At 35.3% G+C, this 23,484-nt stretch overlaps 1 protein-coding gene across 3 annotated transcripts; it reads left to right on the top strand.

Annotated features, from left to right (window-relative positions):
• The first annotated feature begins 534 nt into the window (after positions 1–534).
• LOC133201332 (phosphoribosylformylglycinamidine synthase-like) lies at positions 535–22,552 on the top strand. Of its 3 annotated transcripts, none has more exons than XM_061337137.1 (25): positions 535–579; positions 1,074–1,224; positions 1,517–1,646; positions 2,265–2,563; positions 2,927–3,035; positions 5,106–5,246; positions 5,438–5,565; positions 5,764–5,892; positions 6,191–6,451; positions 6,604–6,834; positions 7,156–7,379; positions 8,235–8,366; positions 8,518–8,649; positions 11,149–11,253; positions 11,759–11,884; positions 12,256–12,436; positions 13,577–13,660; positions 14,926–15,081; positions 16,261–16,377; positions 17,136–17,290; positions 19,201–19,405; positions 20,272–20,478; positions 20,670–20,819; positions 21,427–21,588; positions 22,006–22,552. In XM_061337137.1, exons 1-25 carry the CDS (start codon positions 553–555, stop codon positions 22,311–22,313), a joined length of 4,050 nt encoding a protein of 1,349 aa, XP_061193121.1. In that variant the 5' UTR covers positions 535–552; the 3' UTR covers positions 22,314–22,552. The 3 variants fall into 3 exon arrangements, with proteins under 3 accessions (XP_061193121.1, XP_061193120.1, XP_061193122.1); XM_061337136.1 differs by having other exon boundaries at positions 19,201–19,417; XM_061337138.1 differs by lacking the exons at positions 535–579; positions 1,074–1,224; positions 1,517–1,646 and having other exon boundaries at positions 2,376–2,576; positions 19,201–19,417.
• Positions 22,553–23,484: the final 932 nt, after the last annotated feature.

The following is a 23,484-nucleotide window of genomic DNA, read 5'->3' as shown; positions in this document are numbered from 1 at the left end:
TGAAATTGCTTGAATCTGGAAAAGAGGTTCAAGAATTCTGAATTGTTTTGCCTTGCCCTTGTTTTAGCATGATTTTGAAACAGAATGGTGTGACATCTATGAAGTGGCAACAATATCACAATTCACACAAGCTCTAACCATTCTAGCTGCATAATGCTGGCAAAGACCCCATGTTTCCTCCTTCCATCTTCCTAGTATCAGTCCATTTGCAAGGTTTATGACTTTTACATTGTCAAAAATCAAAATCTTAAATATTCAAATCTAGTGCCATTTTCTGTTTTTTAATGAATGTAAACCAATTTTTATATCCATGTGAAAAACATCCACAATGTTTGCAAGCTGAAGCAACTCCATCTTTCATTTATTTCTGGTCACAAACAGCTCATAGGACTTTGAAAGGTTTATGGAACAGGAACTCTCGATATTGAATATTATTTGTCGTAGAGTGATTTTTCAATTGGTGATATATGAAGAACTGTAAGCATTTAATAGTTGGTTCACTGTAGATAAATTGTTTTTTTTTTCCAGTGAGGGTCTTGTACCCCTAGGAGGATGGAGGACACATCCAGTAAAAAAGAGGTAAATATATACAACTTGGAAACAGCTTATTCAGTTAATTTGATCCCTACAAGGTATAACAGTTAATATAGATTCCTATTTACAACTTAGTTCTTTGATCAGCAGCTTCAAATAAATGTACTAACATTATACTGTAGGTGCAACTTCTTCCATTTAGATCTGTGTAAATATTTAGCTTCAGTTTATGAGTGCTTTTAATACTTCTTTAAACTAGATACTGCTTATATTTTATCATAGATTCTTTATTATATAAGTACTTGATATTGTTAAATGACTTATTGACGTCAAATCAAGAGAACTTGAATTTGCAGTTTTAAATGTATTTCAGCTATATAACAATTAAAGCTAATAATTTTATTTTGCAAGTGGTTGTAAAATTATGGGATAATAAATTCCTTGCCAATATTTAGGAATCCACAGTATGTAGTATGTGCACTGCAATGTTCTTGTTTTTCAGCTGTAAATTTTGTAATATTTAAAAAAAATTATTTTAGGTGAAACCTCTATTGCTGAAACTGTACAAAAAATCTTGCAGTTATCCGCGAGCGGAGGATGTGACTTATCAGAAAATTAAATCTCTCGTCGGAGATGATCTACGTAAAGTCCAGATCGAGACATGTTTCTATGTACAGTTTACGTCAGATGGTAAATTATCATTTATGACTTAAACTAATGGAAAATTTTTCAATGGCTATTTGCCATTTTAATTTGATATTCAAACTTTTAAAATAAAAATATATTGTATCATTACTCTGACTGCCACAGGTATTCTTATGTGTCATTGTGATGGACCCTTATTTTTAATGGTTTGATGAAAATATTAATTATCTTTCTTCCCAGAAAAGAAAGTCTTGTATTCTATTTAAATAATTGGTGTATCAGATACAACTGTATTTTTAATGCTTTATACATATTTCATTTATACTGCTATTTTCAGATGTGGATTTGGAAACTTTTTCCAGACTTGTTTGGGTATTAAGCACATCCTTCCTGGACAATGATGTCACCAGAAAGAGTTCCTTTGAGCAACCAAGGGGGAACACTTGCCTTATAGAGATTGGACCAAGGTTTGTTTCAGACCAGAAATCCACCAAGTCTGTGTCATTATCATTGTCTGTAAATTGAGATTGGTGTCCCCTGCCATTAGCCCCTCTCTCTGTTGGTAATGATGTATGATCATGTTACATCTACATGAATATTCAGCATCCCTAATGCACATTCTTATATAAATTTAAAGACTAGAAGAGTGTATACATGGGTTATGTGTCTGTCCATCTGTCTAGTTATCTGCCTGTCTGTATACTTTGAATGTTGGTCTGATTTCAGTAAAACTTCTTACACAAGTAGTCTATATCATTTTGAATAATTCCATGTAAAGGTTTCAATGAAAAGTGTACCCAAAGCCATGGTTACTGAAAATAGAATCATTGGGGAAATTCTTTCAAAATTCTATAATTCTGGTTTTCTGTCAATAAATTTTGGTATAAATTTAGAAAACATTAAAATATTTTCCTGTATATATATACAACTTATATTAAAAAAAATTAAAATGTCATGATGTGCACTTTTTTCTTTATTTTTAGTACAAACCAGTGGAATTACAGTCTCATAGGAGACTTCTGGTATTACATGAAATAAAAAATCTCCAGCACTTTTAAACAGAAAAGAGAAATGTTCCATTTCAGATTAAACTTTTCTACTCCATTCTCCACAAACACAGTGTCCATCTGCAAATCAGTGGGTATTAATGACGTGACGAGAATCGAATTCTCCACACGTTATCTCCTAACGTTTACCGAGGATTTCCAGTTAGATGGCGAGGAAGAACAGAAGGTTGTCAACAGTATTCATGACAAAATGACCCAGAGTCGTTATTTAACCCCAGTGGAGACCTTTAACCTTGAGGTCAAGTCAGAGGATGTTTATGAAATAGATGTTATGGGGGAAGGCAGAAAGGCTTTGGAAAAAGCCAGTGAAAAGCAAGGTACTTGAAGAAAGTGAGTGATATGGCATGAGTACTTCTATCCTGATGTAATTTGTAGATGAAACAGTGGTGCAGGCTATTAATAAAAATAAGAAAGAAAGTGTTTTCAGGGTTCATACATGTATTTAAAAGAAAAAATAGCATGCTGAGCAATCCCCATAAAATAAGTACCCAACAGATCTTTAATACTAGTACATGTATGCATGTATTGTATTTTTGGGTTAAAAATAACTTCTCTTATTTTGATAGTTCCTCTATGCATATACGTTTTTCAAAAAAAATAATTTAAGACTACTATGAATAACAATGGATGGTTTCTCTCAATGGATAAAACTGCAGTTAATTTATTATGGCTTTTAACAGGTTTAGCTTTTGATAACTGGGATCTGGATTACTACACAGAGTTATTTAAAGAGAAGATAAAAAGAAACCCAACCAATGTAGAATGTTTTGATTTGGCCCAGTCTAACAGGTAACCACCCAGTCTAATAGATAACTACCCAGTCTAGCAGGTAACTGTCCAGTCTAACAGACAACCTCCCAGTCTAACAGGTAACCACCCAGTCTAATTGATAACTATCCAGTCTAGCAGGTATCTGTCCAGTCTAACAGACAACCTCCCAGTCTAACAGGTAACCACCCAGTCTAATTGATAACCACCCAGTCTAACAAGTAACTGTCCAGTCTAACAGACAACCTCCCAGTCTAACAGGTAACCACCCAGTCTAATAGATAACTACTAGTGATGGGACATTGGTTAATTTTCATAATCAATCATCAGTTGGAATTGGTTACTGCTTCCGATGCGATTTTACCAATTATAATTGGATTTTATAGTTTTGTATACAAAAAGCAGACTATTACAATTATTTCATATTATTTCTTTAACATGAATATATAAAATATATAATATCTTATTTTCTTTGTTGATTTGTTTATTTTACACTTTCTAGGCCTTAAAAAATTATGTATGTTTGTTTCCTGTAACATTCCCAAAAAATCAAGGGTTGGTAGGTCAGGATTTTTTTTTTTTTTTTTTTTTTTTTTGCTTAAGAATAATGGGGTCAAACATCCCAGGACTGAATTATCCAGGTGATATATTTACAGTGAACACCCAACATGGCTGCCTAGCGGCAGAATACGAACTTTATAAAGTTGTAGGGGGGGGGGATTGATTACTCTTTATATTTAAGGTAATTGTTGACTAAGTTGCATATTTTATATCTCAGATAAAAGATACAATTAATATTTTTGAATAAAAAGAATCAGCTGATTGATCAAACCAAAGAGCAAAGACAGATTTGGCAGAAAAAAACCCACCCGGGGGTAAATTGAATGGGTCGGTCGGGTTACAGGAAACAAACTTTTTTTTTAGGCTCTGTATGTGCACCTTTCGGTTCTTAATCACCTCTGCTTCATGCTAGTTGGTTAGTATCAGATGCAGACGCCATTTTCTTTCATTAAGAAGAAATAAATTTTAAACCAGAAATGGATAATTCTGGGATGCATTGTATTAGAAGTATGTTTCCAATGATCGATTGTGAAAAATTTTAATCAATCATCGGAATCGGTAGCATTTTTTTGTCGACAATCAATGTTTTCTGATTATCGGTACAACACTAATAACTACCTAGTCTAGCAGGTAACTGCCCAGGTAACCATCCTGTCTAACAGGTAACCACCCAATCTAACAAGTAACTGCCCAGTCCTAGAGGTGAATGCCCAATGTAACTTGTAGCTACCCAGTCTAGTCTGATAAGTAGCCACCCAGTCTAACAGGTAACCACATAGTCTAACAGGTAACTGCCCAATCTAATAGTTAACCACCCAGTCTAACAGGTAACTGCTTAGTCTAATAGATAACCACCCAGTCTGATAGGTTGCCACCCAGTCTAAAAGGTAACCACCTAGTTTAACAGGTAACCACCCAGTCTAATAGGTAGCCACCCAGTCTAAAAGGTAATCACCTAGTCTAACAGGTAACTGCCCAGTCTAACAGGTAACCACTCAGTCTAACAGATAACCACCCAGTATAACAGGTAACCACCCAGTCTGATAGGTAACCACCCAGTCTGATAGGTAGCCACCTAGTCTAACAGGTAACTGCCCAGTCTGATAGGTAACCACCCAGTCTGATAGGTAGCCACCCAGTCTGATACGTAACCACCCAGTCTGATAGGTAGCCACCCAGTCTAAAGGTAACGGCCCAGTCTTAGAGGTAACCTTCCAGTCTAACAGGTAACCACCCAGTGTAACAGGTGCATGTAAATTCCCAGTCTAACAGGTAACCACCCAGTCTAACAGGTAAATGCCCAGTCTAACAGGTAACCAATCTTCATAGGCAGTAACATCATCAAAATACATGTGTATAGACAGCTGTGAAGCTGCGATATGTACTGGCAGTTGAAATTTTTCTTGATACATGTATACTGCATCTTTACAACAGATTCAGTAATAATGAAAAGTATAATTTGGAAATACATGTATTTAAAATGTATCCAAATGTAAAAATTTCCATGTTTTTTTTTTAAAATTTTGACAGTGAACATAGCCGCCACTGGTTTTTCCGTGGACATTTGGAGGTTGATGGGAAGGAATATCCTGAGTCGCTGTTCAAAATGATAATGGAGACTCAGAAACACTCTAACCCAAATAATGTCATTAAATTCTCAGATAATAGCAGGTATACTGGCCCATTTGTTTTTTTTCATATTTAGCAATACAGAATTTTAAAAAATGTAGAAAGAAATATAATGTAAGCAAAGATTTTTCAATTCTTAGTTGTATCAATGTAGCATATTAGTGTAATGTTATTGGAAAATGTTTAGGAATTTCTAGTTTACCTTTATAGATAGCTTGTTTTGCTTGTTTCAGTGCCATTGAGGGGTTTGAGACAACAGTTCTGATTCCCAGGGACCCCACAGTGCCGAGTGCCATGTCAGAATTAGAAAACGTCAAAAGACACATTATCTTTACAGCAGAGACTCATAACTTTCCCACAGGTTACACACAATGTTATATTACTGACTTCCTTACACTGTATCAGATAATATCAAAGTCATTTGTATGAAAAAAAAAACGTTTTGTTATGTGTGCCTATACATATGATAAACATGCAGTTGTAAGTAACAGATTCTCAGAAAAAAAAAGCACATTTTCACCATTTAGTCACTTGATTTGAAAGAACCTGTTATTTTTAGGAGTGGCTCCTTTTCCTGGGGCCACCACGGGCACAGGAGGCAGGATCAGAGATGTCCAGTCCACAGGGAGGGGGGCACATGTGGTGGCAGGCACCGCTGGATACAGCTTTGGAAATCTCAAAATTCCAGGTCACAGATAAATTGCTTTTATGTTGCATGATTTTATATTTTATGAGACAGTAAGACTACATGATTCACAGTCTATGGTATTTGTGTATCATCTATACAAGTATGTGTACATATACATGCTTGGTGTACTACTGTACCTTTATCTCGACAATTTGACATGTATTTTTGCATGGAGACAAAATAATGTAAATTAAGTTCTCAAATGAAGCTTTATAAAATAAATGCTAAATTACTCTATGTAAATTGTCACCAAGGGCCAAAATTATTTTTTAAAAAAGTTACTTTGTCACATTTTCAGGTTACATACAACCCTGGGAGGACCCATCATATCTATACCCTAGTAACTTTGCATCACCTCTAAATATAGCCATAGAGGCCAGTAATGGAGCCTCAGATTACGGGAACAAGTTTGGAGAGCCAGTACTGGCAGGGTTTGCTCGGTCCTTTGGTATGACAGACGGAGGTGGAGAGAGGAGAGAGTACATCAAACCCATCATGTTCAGCGGGGGGATTGGGCAGATGGAAGACATCCATATTAAAAAGGATGTACCAGAACCAGGTGAAAAAAGTTTAGTGTGTATCTTTTGAGGAAATGGACAGCAAATCGTTGTCAGGAAAAAAAAAGTTCGAACATTATTTTGACCTTATAGAATTTGACATTATCACTGTAAAGGACTAATGATACAACTATGAATTTGTATAATTTTGTAGGGATGTTGGTGACTAAGATAGGAGGACCTGTTTACAGAATTGGTGTTGGGGGAGGGGCTGCCTCCTCTGTGCAGGTCCAGGGGGACAACAAGGAGGAACTAGACTTTGGAGCTGTCCAGCGAGGGGATCCTGAAATGGAGCAGAAACTAAACCGTGTCATCAGGGGCTGTATAGAAAGAAGAGAGAGGAACCCAATAGCTAGTGTTCACGATCAGGGGGCAGGGGGAAATGGTGAGTTCTAATCCATTGTGAGATTGTGGCTCACATTGCGTAAAATATTTCATGAAGGAAGGGCGTAAGTGAAAGTGATTCCTCTACACATGGAACCTTTCATTCACTTCCAAAAATTATGCTGGTTTAAGCCAACACATAACCACCATCAATAACGATAATTTTTTTTTCATTGTTGATTTAAGTTACATTTGAATAAAATGATTGAAAATTCAGCATCATTAAATAATTATTACAAAGACTAATTTCATTTAATTTAATGCTTAATCATTGGCCTTGCTTGTATAAATGTCCTAGATTAATATTCAGTGAAATTTATAGGTAATGTGCTGAAGGAAATAGCAGAACCAGCAGGTGCTCTCATTCAGGCCTCACAGTTTCAGCTGGGTGACCCGACCCTTAGTATCCTAGAGCTGTGGGGGGCAGAGTACCAGGAGAGTAATGCCATTCTCATCCGCCCCCAGGACCAGAACCTGGTTCAGAAGATAGCGAACAGAGAGAGGTGTCCTGTCAATTTTGTTGGGACCATCACAGGGGATGGACGAGTAAGTGAGATTAAGAGGAAAGGGGGAGTAGGTGTCCTGTCAATTTTGTGGGGACCATCACAGGACGAGTAAGTGAGATTAAGAGGAAAGGGGAGTAGATGACAGGTTTCAGGAATGAATTTTATAGAAGTTGTCCAACAAACATCTAGATCTGTTTGAAGCATTCTTGATTCTTATTATCTGGATGACTAAGATGTAGAACATATCGATATTCTTTAATTGGAAGGACCCCCCCACCCCACCCCCACCCCCACCCCCGCTAAGAAGGTATTATCATAGAATATGTACTTAGACTTGTTACTTGTGTTCCTGTATATTGCAAAACCAAAAAAATTGGGTTGATAACAACCATCAGAAATCAAAAATATGAGGTGTTATATAATGTACATGAACAAAGATTATCCCCAAGTTCCCAAATAGGTGGCTATTTTGACCATTTTAATGACCCTGACCCCAGTCACAGTTAGTACTATGAGAGTTCTGGAGCCAGAGGCTCAAGGAGCTTTCAGGCACATGTATAAAATGTATGTAATATTTGGAAGTATGCAAGCATTCATGTACTGTGTAATTTACTGGCAAGTTTTGTAAATTTAGTAAAAATTTTTTACATGTTTGTGGGGATGTATTTTTCTGTATTCACTAGACTCTACAAAAAGAAAGCTAACATTGGAAATCTTGTTCATGTTTCTACATACATTAATTTGACAGAAAGAAAATGTTGACTTGGGTGAGCATCATGGCCCACATGCCTCTTGTTTGTCTGATATTTAATTAGAATCATCCAACATAAATGTATTAGTGTGATATGTTAGAATTATTATTATTATTATTTTTATTTTTTTTTTGTTTCTTCAGATAAAGTTGGAGGGATTTAAGAAGGAAACAGCAGAAAACATATCCACACCTGCAAAGAAGAGGAAAATAAAGACTATAGATTTCCCTGTGGATTTGGATCTGGAACATGTTCTAGGATCCATGCCTAGAAAGGTTTGAGAGAAGGATGTACATGTATATGGGATGTAAATGAGTTAGGAATTTTGTTTTTTATTTGATTTCTGGAATGAAGATCATTATGTGTAAAGAAGTAACATATGATGTTCTTTGTATGAATGTAATATTTGACAACTCAATTCTTTAGGTTTTCAAGCTTCAAAAGATCACACCTAGTCCACGTGTATTATCCTTACCTGAGAATCTCCATCTTAGAGATGGTTTAGAGCGAGTCCTGAGGCTACCATCAGTGGCCAGTAAGAGATACCTCACAAACAAGGTCAGAACACTCGGTAGATCTCTTTGTTAAGTGAAAGCAAGAAAAATTACTCTGTGATAATTTAATTATAACAGGTATTGCAGAGCTCCAGATAATTTTTTACCCTAAAGGGTATTTACTCCCTGATTTTCAAATCAATGCAGATTTTGATTTTCAGCAAAATGGTTTAAGAGAATTTTTTTTAATACATGTATATAATTGTTTTGACATCTAGTTTGATATTGAGCTTGTTATCGAAATATAAGTTTTTTAGAAGAGAAAAGGAAAAAAAAAACTACAAAGGACAGTTCCTGCATTTATTTAAATAAATTTTGAAAATACCAACAGGACTTATTTGGTAAAACTGAGAAACATTCTTTTTTGACAAGGAAGATCATACAATAGGTAAAGTTACCATAGGCACATAAAACGTTTCCTCCATTTAAGATGATATTCTAACAAGAGTAAACCGAAAGGAAAAAAATCTTTTTTAATATGGCAAGTTGAGAGAAATCAGAAATTGGCAATGAACCCAAAAAACATTATGTACAAACCGTGTGTAACCGTTCTACTAAACAAAGAACTCTAGAGAATCTTAGAGAACTCTTGATCGGTAAATTCAAATACATGTACATGCTATGCGTAATGTCTCTCTACAGCAATTTATTTCTTTAATTGGTCTTTAAATTAAACAGAGCCGTTTTGTTTTTGTTTTTTGTTTTTTTTGTTTTTTTGATATGGTATGATCATCATTGCTTTTTTTTACACATTGTGTCCTCTTTGATAACATTGCAGTATAAACTTTTTTCTCCAGCTAAGACTTTTTTCCTACAACTATCGTTTGTTTTCTAGGTAACATTGTTTTCTAATACTTATGTATTACTCTTGTTACAATATCATCTTGTAGATGACACAAGCTTAAGCAGTGTGCTTAAAAGTACATGTAACTATGCCTAGTGCATAGTCTTTCTATTTAAAGAAATAGATCTTTATCTATATCTTTGATTCTTTCTCCAGAAATCAGAAATAAAAATCGTCATCACCATTACTAGAATATTCCTGGTTATTAAAACCATACATGTGATATGTACCAGCGGTACGCAAAATGTACAGTTTTTCGAGCCCATTCATCGTGTACAGGCGGGACACCAAAATTCACGGAATATGAAAATTTGTACAGTATTTTGAATTTCTCGCTAAATGCTGTCATTTTCCTCTCATTCTCGCTCGTGAGACACAGGAAAACGTCACCTGTGTTTGACACTTGACCTTCCGATAATTGTGTAGTGTACACAAACCAGTGAAGGTGTCAATTGCCAATTGGGATAATTATCTTGTTATAAATCTGTATCAAGATACCCCTTTAGGTAGCTTTATTTTTAAAGAGGTACTTAATTCTAACTGTTAATGTTTCGTAACTTGATTGAAAAAAAATTAAGCCAACTTCTAAAGTTGATATACATGACCTAATATACATGAATCTGACCCAGATCTTCGTAGGTATAAAATATACGATGTTTATTACCATGATTACGCTGAAATAAAGGATATAGTTTTAGTTTTTATGTGCTGAAATTCATGTATGATTGTATTTGCTGCTTTTATTTAGCATTGCTGATGTATATATCAGTAATATGAACAAAATGTAAATTGGAGACATTGACTCTCACGTTAATACTATATAAAGCTGGCAAACAAACTATCATCTAAACAAGATTAATTTATAATAGATTCATAAGAACACTGTGATTATAAAACACAATATATGAAATTTTAAAGCATTCAAATCTCCATTACAACTTTTAAAATAAGACATTTGCAACAATATATATTTGTTGGTTTATAAATAAGGTGCCTTATCAGAAGAATTTAAGTGATATTTTATACCGTTTTTTGATAGACAGTGTACAGTTTTTTCACCCAAATTCCAGTTTTTTTATGGCTCCTGTACAGTTTTGTGGTCTTTGACTTATCACATGTATGTAAAACGCTTTAAATCATTTTTTCATTTTGAGAAAAATCAAACACCGATTAAAACTCAATTTACATCATTAGCTAAGACGTATTATTCAAACCATTGTATGCAGTACTTTTGTGGTGTAATGCTTATCTACGATTGCTAATGCGTAACTGTACGGCCAGTTTTAATTTTCAATATGTATTTTGTAAAATTCAATGCATATTTCTGCAAATACGCACCTTACATGGAGCTCTGGTACTGTATACAGGGAAATTTTCGTCCATTTCACCCCACTCACAGGTGAGTGAATTAAACAGGGCAAATTTATAGAACACAGTATATTTTCTTAAACAGAATTGTGACTGGGCGAATTTCAAATGGGGCAAAATTTGTTTGGATGTGTGAAAAGGCAAAAATAACCCTGTATACAGTATGTAATTGATCAGTAGGGATAAATAAATTCTTCCTTTACCCTGAAGGAAATTTTATAATACTGTAGGTAAACATATCAGTATTCTAGAAGGATTACAAATTATTTGAATTATATTGTGCACATGTAGGTAGACAGGTGTGTGACAGGTCTAGTTGCCCAGCAACAGTGTGTTGGTCCCCTTCATACACCTTTGGCAGATGTTGCTGTGACAGCACTTAGTTACCTAGATAAGGTAGGATAGGAACAGTGAAGAATGTATGAAATATTGTGATTTCCAATTAATAAGATTTTAATCATATTCTTATGTTATGTGTATAGTTTTAAGTACTCTTCAGCAACTTTTTTTTTTACTAAAAATAGATGGAAATTGCATGAATCAAATCACCTATGCTAATGTATATTTGTGTCTGCGTAAATAAGAAATGTGAAAAAAAACGAAGCACATTTTTGTTTTCACTCTGGGATATCTCCCATTAGGGGTGGGGGTTCGAAGGATGCTATGTTAGGAAAATTACATTAACTCTTCATGGCATCAAAAGAAAGTTTTGGAACTAAATGGTGAAAATATTTAGATTCATTCTACTGCAATACTTTGTCTTTTCTTTAGAAGTGTTTGGTTCCTGAAGTTTCTTCTCAATGCTTACGATTCTTCACTGATAGGTTGGCTATTGCACTGCAGTAGGTGAACAGCCAATCAGAGGCCTGATAAGTCCTTTACTGTAATTCTTTACTGATAGATTGGTTCCTGTACTGCTATAGGAGAACAGCCAATCAAAGGCCTGATTAATCCAGCCTGTGGAGCTCGCCTGTCTGTAGCAGAGGCCCTCACAAACCTGGTGTTTGCCAAAGTCACAGACATTAAGGTAACTTGTATATACATATAAGTCATTAAAAACAGGAAAGTATGAATTCATTAGGATTCTCTGATTTCAAATCTTTAATTGTGATTTGGTAGAGATATACAAATTGATATGTAAAATAAAACTTGCCCTCAAAGAAGCGCAACACATCTGATAGCAGTTTTTTACAACTGTTTTATGCATTCAAGTATATTTCAGTTCGCTAAGAAAGTATTTACTTCATACTGTACATGTACTAGGCAGAATGTAAGATTTAGCAAATACGTGTATTACACTTACGGCTAGTACTGTAAAAGGTGCAGGTAAAAAATAATTAATAGGAACAGTTGAAATTGCGATATTGGATGGTCTTCACAAATTTCATAACTACACAGGACATTAAATGCAGTGGAAACTGGATGTGGCCTGCTAAACTTCCAGGAGAGGGCACTGCATTACTGGAGGCATGCTCAGCCATGTGTGACATCATGAAGAATCTTGGGATAGCTGTGGATGGTGGGAAAGATTCTCTGAGCATGGCAGCTAGAGTGGGGGATCAAACTGTTAGGGCACCAGGTACTGCATGAAGGAAAGAATGAATGGACAAAACGGTCTGAAATTTAGGGTTCATGTTGGAAAAGAATGAATTTATCATATAAATGATTTAGTTTAATTTCATGTTGTTTATAAATATATACACCTGTGAGTATCAAGAAATCCATGTTAACTTCAAGCTGATAATACTGAGAAATCACTTATTTTCATGGAGTCGAATTTTCGTGGTTAAAGGGAAAATTACTGGTTGAAAGGGAATTAATTTCATGGTTAAAGGAGAAACATTATACTAAAGTTTGCCATTTCTTTACATTTCGTGGAAGACATGAATTGATGGGTCTCACCACAAAAACAATGAAAATTAAATCTTCCACCAAAATTAGTGATTTCACAGTGTTGTATTGAAGGAGCATTCTGATATCTGTCTATGCTGCTTGTCCAGCTATTACACTGTCAGTTTTGTGAAGGTACACTTGTGATTTCTGTTTATGCTGTTTTATGGATATCACACTAATGCTTGTAGATCATAATGCTGTAGATCACAGTTGTGATATGAGCCTATGCTGCTTGTCCAGATATTGCACTGACTGTTTGTTGTAGGTACACTTGTACACTTGTGATATCAGCCTATGCTGTTTGTCCAGATATTACACTGACTGTTTGTTGTAAGTACACTTGTGATATCAGCCTATGCTGTTTGTCCAGATATTACACTGACTATTTGTTGTAGGTACACTTGTGATATCTGCCTATGCTGCTTGTCCAGATATTACACTGACTGTTTGTTGTAGATAACACTTGTAATATTAGCCTATGCTGCTTGTCCAGATATTACATTGAGTGTTTGTGGTAGATAATACTTATGATATCTGCCTAGGTTGCTTGTCCAGATATTACACTGACTGTTTGTGGTAGATAACACTTATGATATCTGCCTATGCTGCTTGTCCGGATATTACATGGACTGTTTGTTGTAGGTACACTTGTAATATCAGCCTATGCTGCTTGTCCAGATATTACTCTGACTGTTTGTGGTAGATAACACTTATGATATCTGCCTATGCTGCTTGTCCAGATATTACACAGACTGTTTGTTGTAGGTACACTTGTGATATCTGCCTATGCTGCTTGTCCAGATATTACACTGACTGTTTGTTGTAGGTACACTTGTGATATCTGCCTATGCTGCTTGTCCAGATATTACACTGACTGTAACTCCTGATCTCAAGTGTCCGGACAACAAAGGTTAGAAAATTTTACAAATTACTAGTTGTTCACATCAGTGATCATCTCAATTGACCTTTCCAACCAGGGTTCATTGCTCAAGGGGAGTGAAGAGGTGTTTTGACATTTATTCCTTATAATCAAGTGTAATATTGTGAATTTTCTCACAACTATATCAAATTTATAGTATAATTATTAGGTCATCAGGGTATATGCTTAGAAAAAGAAGATACAGGAATCAGAAAATGTACATGTATATACATGTATATTGTTGTAACAGTAATTTGATCCGAAGAGCCGTATCACGTCTTGTTGACAGGCGCGGATCATCAGATCAAACAAGACACAAGTTTGATCTGATGATCCACACCTGTCAAGGAGACGTGATATGGCTCTTCGGATCTAGTTACTGTTATAATGATAAATTTATTATATACCCCTCTATAATTAGCAAAATATTATAAAAGAAAATTTTTGGGATCAATTATCCAACTTTTTTTCATTAAACAAAACACTTTTTAGGAACTATTTGATATGCAAGACAACAAATATGCTTACTGTGTACTACATCATCAGTTTCAGAGAGGGGTGATATGGATTCAGAAACTACCGGTATAGTATGGTGATCCAAAAAGTCGGATCACACCGTCGTGTGATTACGTGAGATCAACAGTAAAACTGAGGGATACACATTTGGGTATATAATAAAACTAATCATCTAGAGCGTGTACAAACTATGTGCATGTGACTCATCAACTCTTCACCAAAAATGATGTCGCATTTTGACTACAGTGTAACATAATTGAATTATAACTAGGGTACTTGACTGGTAGAGAATATTCTCAAACAGACTTAAGGACCCTCTATACACCAGTGCAAAATGTTTTTTGGACATTGATAAAATTATATTGAATATAGGTGTAAATTTTGAGCTTATCTATATAATTTTCAATATATGGTACTTGGTATTTACCCCCAGGAAAAATGTTCAAAGACAACAAAGTATCAATGAACAGAAATCACTGTTGTTTACTTCAGTGGATAAAATATATGCAAATGAAGTGTTCAGTTAATTTATCTTGGCCTTTTAAAATGTTAAGAATGCGTGAATTGATTACAAATTGAGAAATACACTGTAGATTTAAATTTATTTGAATTTAGATCTAAGGGCAGATCACTCTAACTGCAGAAAAATACTAGAGAAACAGAAGTCTTTAGTGTGCAGTGTATAGAGGGTTCTTAACATAAGCGCTCTGTAATGAAGGACTTGTAATTTTTATCTACAGGTTGCCTGCTTTTAGTGGATCTTGGGAATGGGAACCATCGACTAGGTGGCTCCGCCCTTGCTCAATGTTACAAACAGCTGGGTAACCTCTGTCCTGATCTGGATCAGCCAGATGTTTTCTGTAAAGCTTTCAGTTTCACACAGAAGTTAATTGGAGGTAAGAAATCGGTTGTCATTTGTATTAAAAATAAGGGACACTGATGGAATATACTTTTTGTTACTTTTAGGGCCTCACCAAGGTGCACAGGTGCCCAGTATTTATCAATGTGTGTCTGTCTCTGTCCAGCTGTCTGACATTCAATTTCTATTTTTTTTTTCCCTAGTAACTTTATTATCTTATGATTGCCCTATAATGATCAAATTTAGTTAGTTGGTTGAATAGACAATAAGATGATACCAAGCTTGTATGTCATCCCATTGGGGGCTATGGTGCTAGGGTAGATTCATGACTTTAAAAGAATGAATAAGGAAAGAGAGATTACTTCTGAAAATTTAATGAGCCCCTTGGGATTTATTATCTTGTCCACTGGGTTAAGGAGGCTGGGGGGTCAACAAATTAACCATCAGATATAACTTAATTTTTTAGATATGATGTCTTAAGCTGTCAACTATCACTTGGCAAACAAAAATTTCATACATTTTAGTTCTAAATTTTGATCATTTTGTATATCTTTATATGGAGCTCTTCTTCTAAAGGAGATCAGTATAGTCTGAAAATGTCTACAACCACCCAGCCCTCTTAACTAGGTTGGGACTAAGTTATTCTTCAAAAAGCTTTCTTTTTAACCCAATTCATCTAGCAAAACAAACTGGTTAGTTTATCATACTGAGCAGTGATTCCTCCTCTAAGATATAATTCTTGGCCCCCGGATCTGTAGTTCTGGAAAAAAAGGGAAGTGAAGTTTTTCAAATGTTAAGTGTGTTATACATGTACTTCTAGATAAGATGTCTAGCAGATAACTTTTGAATTGTATATGGAGCAATGATACTGTGGAATCATTTCATGGTAGCTCAATTTTTTATGGAATTTATGGGTACCTCTTATCCACAAATTTACATCCTCCATGAACTAATAAACTGATTTTTCAGAGTCATCTTTTTTGTTTGTAGATATGAATGTATCCCCACGGACCTATAATTTTTTTTTTTTTAAAAATCCACCCTCCTCCCCAGATTTAAATGATTCCACTGTCTTTCTCCCTGACTGACACACAATGACAAGCTTGTCAAAAAGATGGTTTACTTACTCAGATGTCTCTCAAGGCCAATGGGCCTACATGTACATGCATGTCTACAGTTTTTCATTGAATATAACATGATAACTTTTTATCTTCAGAGAGGAGGATATCTGCTGGACATGATGTCAGTGATGGGGGTCTCATCACAGCCATGATGGAAATGGCTTTTGCTGGAAACTGTGGGATAGATGTTAACCTGGAATTCATTCAAGATGGTATTCATTTATATTTATAATGATTCAGTGAGCAAAGAGTTTTAGATAATTTAAGTTATGTTGTTCATTTTTAGCTCTACTGGTCAGAAACCAGAAGAGCTTGTGTGATAGTAAGGTGTCCGTTGTCCATCTGTCTGTAAACATTTTTTTCAAAACGCTACTCCTCCTACAGTTTTTGTCTGATTTCAATATAACTTGGCACACAAGTAGACTACACTAAGATACATAATTCTCTGTACCAGTTTTGGATTTATGATGAACGGTGTTGCCATGGTTACTAAAAATAGAAATTTTTGAAATACTTTCAAAATGCTACTCCTCCTGCATGTTTTGTCTTATTTCAGTGTAACTTGGCATACAAGTAGACTACACCGAGATACGTAATTGTCATTTTTGTTTTTTTGATTTTGTTGAATGATGTTGCCATAGTTACTTAAATTGAAATTTCTGTAAAATTATTTTAAAAGGCTACTCCTCCTACAGTTTTATTCTGATTGCAATAAATCTTGCCATAAAAACAGACTAAATCAAGGATCAATATTCTGTTTATTGATGTTGCAAAGTTTCAAGTCCAAGTGCTACTTTTATCTTCCTTTTTAAGTAAAACCAGTAGAGCTAAAGTCTCATCAGAGACTTTTGGTTTTAATCATGACAATACTTGAATAAAATTTTTCTCTGAAGTTGCAATGCATGATCAAACCTCGTACTTATTTGAGTCAAAAATGCTTTTTAAAGTGATCCTGATACATGTGTTTCAGAATGCAGTGCCATAGATGTGTTGTTCTCAGAAGAACTTGGATTGATCCTGGAAGTGCCATTCAGTGAGAGTACCACAGTACTGGGAGAATACACTGCACAGAATGTGCCCTGTTATCTGATTGGTCATTCCTCAAAAAGCGGCAATGACTCTTTGGTTGGTACTGCTATTACAGAATCATACAATGTACATGTACCGTAATTTTGGGGGTATACGTCAATGGGGTGTATAGGTCGAAAGGCTCATTTTCAGCCGTAATTTTTAAAAAATCCTTAGATTGGACGAATGTGGAAGAAAGGACGAGGCTTTGTTTATCGATTTCTAGATGTAGATACTACGTATCAGAACATTTGAACTTCTTGGCTTACCCCGTGATATTATCGTATTGAGAAAATAAAATGGTTAATTTGAGTAAAACATTTTAATAGTATTTGATATAAAAAAAAATAGTTTCTTTAGTTGAAACTTCCTTGAATTCTTCTCTAAAACGTATTTTCTCCAACTTGCCAGTTCAATGCCGTCTTAGTTTGACTCTGTCGTTAAACAGTATCCATAAATACGGTAGTATACGACAGCTATAAATTAGGGAAATACACAAGATCAAGCAATAATGATTTCCATTTTTAAACATCGTGGACATCCTTAATATATTTTATATAGGCATTATTTACAATATCCGATGACCACCATTTTTATATTTCTTGTATTAGGGATTAGCTAAAGCACGCAAATGACTATTACATGTAATAGTGAGCAATTGAAATTAATCGTATTTCCAAGCTGTAATTTGGCCTGTGATATTTGTTGTAAAAATAAATTTAATTAGGAGTACATTTGCAATTTAACAGTCATCATGAATTTCACAGCTTTGTATGTTCAATGATGTGTAGCACTAATACCCCTATTACGGCACGTGCTGTAAATCATGCCCTGCAGGCGGTTAAACCAACACAGGTGTCAACACCTTTTTGTACACATTGTATATCCCTTTATCTGTCAGACAATTAAAATTCAAACAGAAGCCAATCTTTGAATAAATCAGTGTACCTCTTGGGTATGAGGAAGATAAGTTCACTTTATTAGTTAATTAGATACATGTAGAAATATATTTATGATTAGCGGTATATTTGATAAATAAATTTAGGAATTACGGGCAACAATTTATTTCACGCATTTTACATTTAAAAAAATATCACAAGACAATGAAAAAATATTTATGTAGACAATTTCAATTCATCGATACGCATAAATGTTAAAAAAAAAATTTTAAAAAAAAATTTAAAAAAAGATGACGATTATTTACCAAATTGCGATTGTGAAAACTTCTCCGTATTCTAGATTTTGATACGGTCGCGGTTTTATTTTTAGTGAACGAATGCGACTTCCAACTTCACAAGATGGAGACAGATAGCATGTTGTAAAATATACTTTGATGAAACATTATTTACGCGATGATTAAATATTTTTTTTGGGTGCATCGGTGGATATTTAAGGGAACTTAATTTGCAAGAAATCAACGGAATATATACTTTAATTCTTTATTGTGTATTATTTTTCCTTGGTAAAATAATTTAAAAAGGTACGAAAATTGTACAGGTTTGTTTTGAAATTGATGTAAATTTTACGGATTTTGGGTCATTTTTCGTAAACTTGAGCCTTAGAAAGGTCGATTCTTTAAATAGGACGACCCCAACGGTTCTGAGAAAAAAAGTATCGACCTATCTTCCAAAAATTACGGTATATTAGAAATAATGCCATACACTGGGAGAGTTTTCAGCTTGGTTATTAATATTCTTCAGTGTATGATTTAAAAACTTGGCTAAAAGTAGTAAAATGGTTTTGGTGGATTTAAAATGTGACAAATGCACATGAGCAATTGAAATATGCTATTGGCAATTGCAGGGCATAAAGTCCAATTTTGCCCTATGAAAAAACTCATAATCAAATGAAATACATGTAAGTGTAATTGAATTATCTTTTACATGTTGTAGCATATTGTCTATCAGTAAACATGAACTGTAATGTTGTTTAATTAAAAAAAATGTCATAAGGATGTATTTTTGTAGGTGAATATATCCATAAGAGGCACAGAGGTAATAAAAGAGAGGATGACGGTATTAAGAGATGTCTGGGAGGAAACTAGTTTTCAGTTAGAATTTCTTCAAGCCAATCCCAAATGTGTAACCCAGGAACAAACAGGATTGAAAGAGAGGCTAGAGCCTCCTTACCATGTTCCATTTGAATCTGAGATTATATCCTTTTCCCAGAGAGGTAGACCGACAAGTATGTGTTGATTTTTCACCTTCACTGCTTACAAGGCATGCTATGAAATGCATGTGTTTGTGTAACACAAGTTTTCTCAGCTAAAAATGTTTGCATAAAGTAACTTCACTGTTCCATGCACTCTTTCATCTGAAAAACAAAGCAACCTTTTTTTATTCATTTTGGAGTGAATTTTACATTGATGTGTTACAATATGAAAAATATATTTAATATTTTTTGGAGAAAATTGACATTTCATCGGGGAAACTGCCTCAATTTGGCTGGGATTGTGGGTCATGAAAAACACTGACGAATTAAAAACATATAACAAGCATGAATTCTGGTTTTAGCTGAAGGCTCATGTGAGCTTTCTGGTCAGAATTTGTCTGTTTGTCATCGTCATTGTAAACTTTTTAGAATTTCATCTTCTCTGGAACCACTGGGCTAATTTCATCCAAACTTGGCACAGAGTATCCTTGAGTGAAGAGGATTCAGTTCAGTCAAATGAAGGGCCACACCCTTATCCATGGGGAGATATTTAAGGAAGAGTAAAAATTGGATGAGGTCATTCAAAAATCTTCTCAAGAACCACTGAGCCAGAAAGGAGGAAACGTAAGTGAAATCTTTCTGACACATCTGGCTACAGTAAGCGATCAAAATTTTACATAGGAATATATTGGAAAAAGAATCATCTGCTGATGAAAAACAAGAAGGGTTATAGTTATGCAGGTGAGCATTGTGGCCCAGGAACCTCTTAAATTATTTCGGGGGGGGGGGGGGGGGTTCCCACTTTATATCATTGCAACTGGGTGTTGGTGACAATTCTTTGGTTGTTTTTTGCATGTACGATTCCCAATATATTTTTCTCATGACAGGTCAACCCTTGCCAAAAGTAGCCGTCCTTAGAGAAGAGGGAAGTAACTCTGATCGAGAGATGGCTGCTGTGCTCCACATGGCTGGCTTTGAGGTGTGGGATGTAAACATGGAGGACCTGTGTACGGAACAAATAAACTTGGACCAATTTAGAGGACTATTTTTTGTGGGAGGCTTTAGCTATGCTGATGTATGTGGATCTGCCAAAGGTTTGTTTCTACAAGAAACTTGTAGATCGAGTTGATCACATTATTCGTGGCATTGTAGAAATCTTAAATTGGCATTTCTTTGCAAAAAAATTTATGTACAGTGTGATTGAAAACTGCATAATAAATAACTTGCACCACCTTTCAAAATTTTACAAGTTAGAATATATTTTAAAATTCCGTTTTCATTTCAGGTTGGGCTGCTACTGCGCTATTTAACCAAAGTGTTCGAGAACAGCTGTTGAAGTTTAAGGAGAGGCCCGACACATTCAGTCTAGGGGTCTGTAATGGTTGTCAACTGATGGCACTACTTGGCTGGGTAGCTCCTGATGAGGATTTAAAAGGTAGAACAACTCTCTACTTTTGTCAAAATTGTGAGGGGATGGTCCACCTTGTAGCAGTGTCCATGTCAAAATTGTGAGGGGATGGTAGACTTTATTGCAGTGCCCATGTCAAAATTGTGAGGGGATGGTAGACTTTATTGCAGTGCCCATGTCAAAATTGTGAAGGGATGTCCTGTTTTAGTGCAGTGCCCCATGTCGAAATTGTGAGAAGGATGTCCAATTTATTGCAGTGCCCATTTCAAAATTGTGAGCAGGTGGTCCACTTTATAGCAGTACCCATGCCCAAATTGTGAGGGGATACTCCACTTTGTATTAGTGTCCATATTAAAATTGTGAGAGGATGGTCCACTTTATAGCAGTGCTCATGCTCAAATTGTGAGGGGATGCTCCATTTAAGTAGTAATCATATCTAAAATACATATTTTCAGGAAAATATGTATAAACTTGAATAACAATCTGGACATTGTTTTGTGTAGTCCTTTCATGGGTAATGAAAGTAAACTTTTCTTTCTTACTTTTCCGAAACAATGCTAATGAAGCAAAATGAAATCTGTCAACACTGTTGTTTTATTCACAAGATAAACTCCTCATGCTCTTTTTTATGTAGAAAACAGCAACAGTGGTGTTGGACAGGGACTTTTTTTGGATCACAATTTATCAGAGAGGTTCGAGTGTCGCTTCAGTTCTGTACGAGTGATGAACAGCCCAGCTATCATGTTTAAAGGAATGGAGGACACAGTGTTTGGCATGTGGAGTGCACATGGTGAAGGTAGTTTTACATTTACAACATTTATCTCTATATATACAATTATAGATATTAGTATGAATTTAGTGATCAATTCTTGATATTTTAGAGTTGTTAAAAGGTGTATGAAAAGTTTTATTTTAAAATAAAAATTTGAAACATATTAATGCTATAAATTCTAGGTTAAATAAACCAAGGTCAGATGTTGTGAAAAGCAATTAAGTTAATATTTCATAGGTTAGATGTGTTTGCAGATAAATTTTGAAAAGAAGTGTGTTAAATATTTACAAAATTTTACCTGGATGAAAATTTCTATTTCTATTATAGTCTTAGCTGTCTGTATCTTCATTTACTGTACATATACTAAGATTGTGCGCTTTTGAAAAAAAAAAAAAAAAAAAAAAATTTTACGGATAGAAAGGTGTTTTTAACATTTTACAGGTAGAATGGTGTTTCGTTCAGAGGGGATTTATCAGGATATGTGTAGAGACAAACTGATAGCAGTGAAGTACGTGGATGATCAAGGGAAGCCCACTGAAGTCTACCCTTTCAATCCCAATGGATCCCGGGATGGGATCGCTGCCATTTGTTCAGAAGATGGCCGCCATCTTGCCATCATGCCACACCCTGAGCGATGCTTCCTGCCTTGGCAATGTGCATGGATGCCACAGGAAATGAGAAACTTTGATGTGTCTCCATGGTTTAAAATGTTCCAAAATGCTTTTGATTGGTGCAGACCACAGTCCTAGGGGTCACTTTTACAGGGAAATTTTTAGAAATAGGGAAAAATCATTGGCTAGGTATTGGCTGTCGAAATAACACAGTTAACTGCAGTTCAATGTAATATTTAAAAGGGTATTGAATGAAAAATAATTAAGGTATGCATGTCAATGAAATAGTTACCTCACAAAAGTGTGTTCAACTCTTATTACCGTACATAAATGTACATATAGGTTAGCCATTTTGTGCAATAAATACTTAAAATGGATTTATGTTTTTTAATTAAAAGACCGTGGGTCAAGGGTTCTGGTGTAACGGTGAGGCTCTAATGATCAGATAGTGAAAATGCATTAATACAGGAAAAGCTTCTCTGCTCCTGTGTTTGTTTGTTTGTTTGTATGTTGTTTAACGTCCCTCTCAAGAATTTTTCACTCATATGGAGACGCCACCACTTGCCGGTGGAGAGCTGCAAATTTTGTCCTATGCTCAGCACTTACGGCTATTGAGCAGTGAGGGATCTTTTTCGTGCCAGCTGCGACACGGGACCTCGGTTTATACGGTCTCATCCAAAGGACCGGTCTCCACATCCCACAGTGGGATTCGAACCTGCGACGTAAGGATCAACTCCTTACTTCACGACTCTAGAGCAGACGCTCTGACCACTGCGCCACATGGGTGACTCTGCTCCTGTGTATTAAGCAGACAAAGTGCACAAGTATGATAAGCAGGGATGCCTCTTTCAAAATTGTGAAATTTATTGCCCCAGGGTCAGGGGTTCTGGAGTTAGGGCAGAGCATAGTGAGAATGCATTAATTCTTTGAAAATCTTCTTGCTCTTGGGTGTCTAGCAAACAAACTAAGTGCATGTCTATGATGAGCAAGGATGCCTCTTCCAAAATTGTAAAATTTATGGCCCCTGCCCCCTGGGTCAGGGGTTCTGGTGTTAGGGGTCTATAGATCATGCAGAGAGCTATATGAAAATCTTCTCTGCTTTGAGTATTACGTAGAAAAAGTTAGTGCATGGTTTTGATGAGTAATAATGCCTTTTCCAAAATTATCAAATACTTAGTCCCTGGTCTGAAGTTTAGGTGAGGCTATGTTATGGACATGTATGGACATCTTTATTCTACCTGAAGAGAAATTATTCCCCTTTGTCATTCACATTATAATTAATTTCTGTAAATAATGTAATTGATAGGTA

The sequence above is a fragment of the Saccostrea echinata genome, unplaced genomic scaffold (genome assembly GCF_033153115.1).
Source record: "Saccostrea echinata isolate AGI-Se365-2 ecotype Australia unplaced genomic scaffold, CSIRO_AGI_Sech_v1 ptg000043l, whole genome shotgun sequence".
NCBI classification, from domain to species: Eukaryota; Metazoa; Mollusca; class Bivalvia; order Ostreida; family Ostreidae; genus Saccostrea; species Saccostrea echinata.
This window is presented reverse-complemented; position numbering and strand designations above follow the sequence as displayed.

What these genes read in the sequence shown, in the direction of transcription:
- LOC133201332 (XM_061337136.1), top strand. Translation starts at nt 553, where the DNA reads ATGGAGGACACATCCAGTAAAAAAGAG. An exon ending in AGAGATACCTCACAAACAAG is followed by an intron (nt 8,650 to 11,148) that starts GTCAGAACACTC and finishes GTGCACATGTAG; the next exon opens with GTAGACAGGTGTGTGACAGG. An exon ending in CCAGAGAGGTAGACCGACAA is followed by an intron (nt 19,418 to 20,271) that starts GTATGTGTTGAT and finishes TTCTCATGACAG; the next exon opens with GTCAACCCTTGCCAAAAGTA.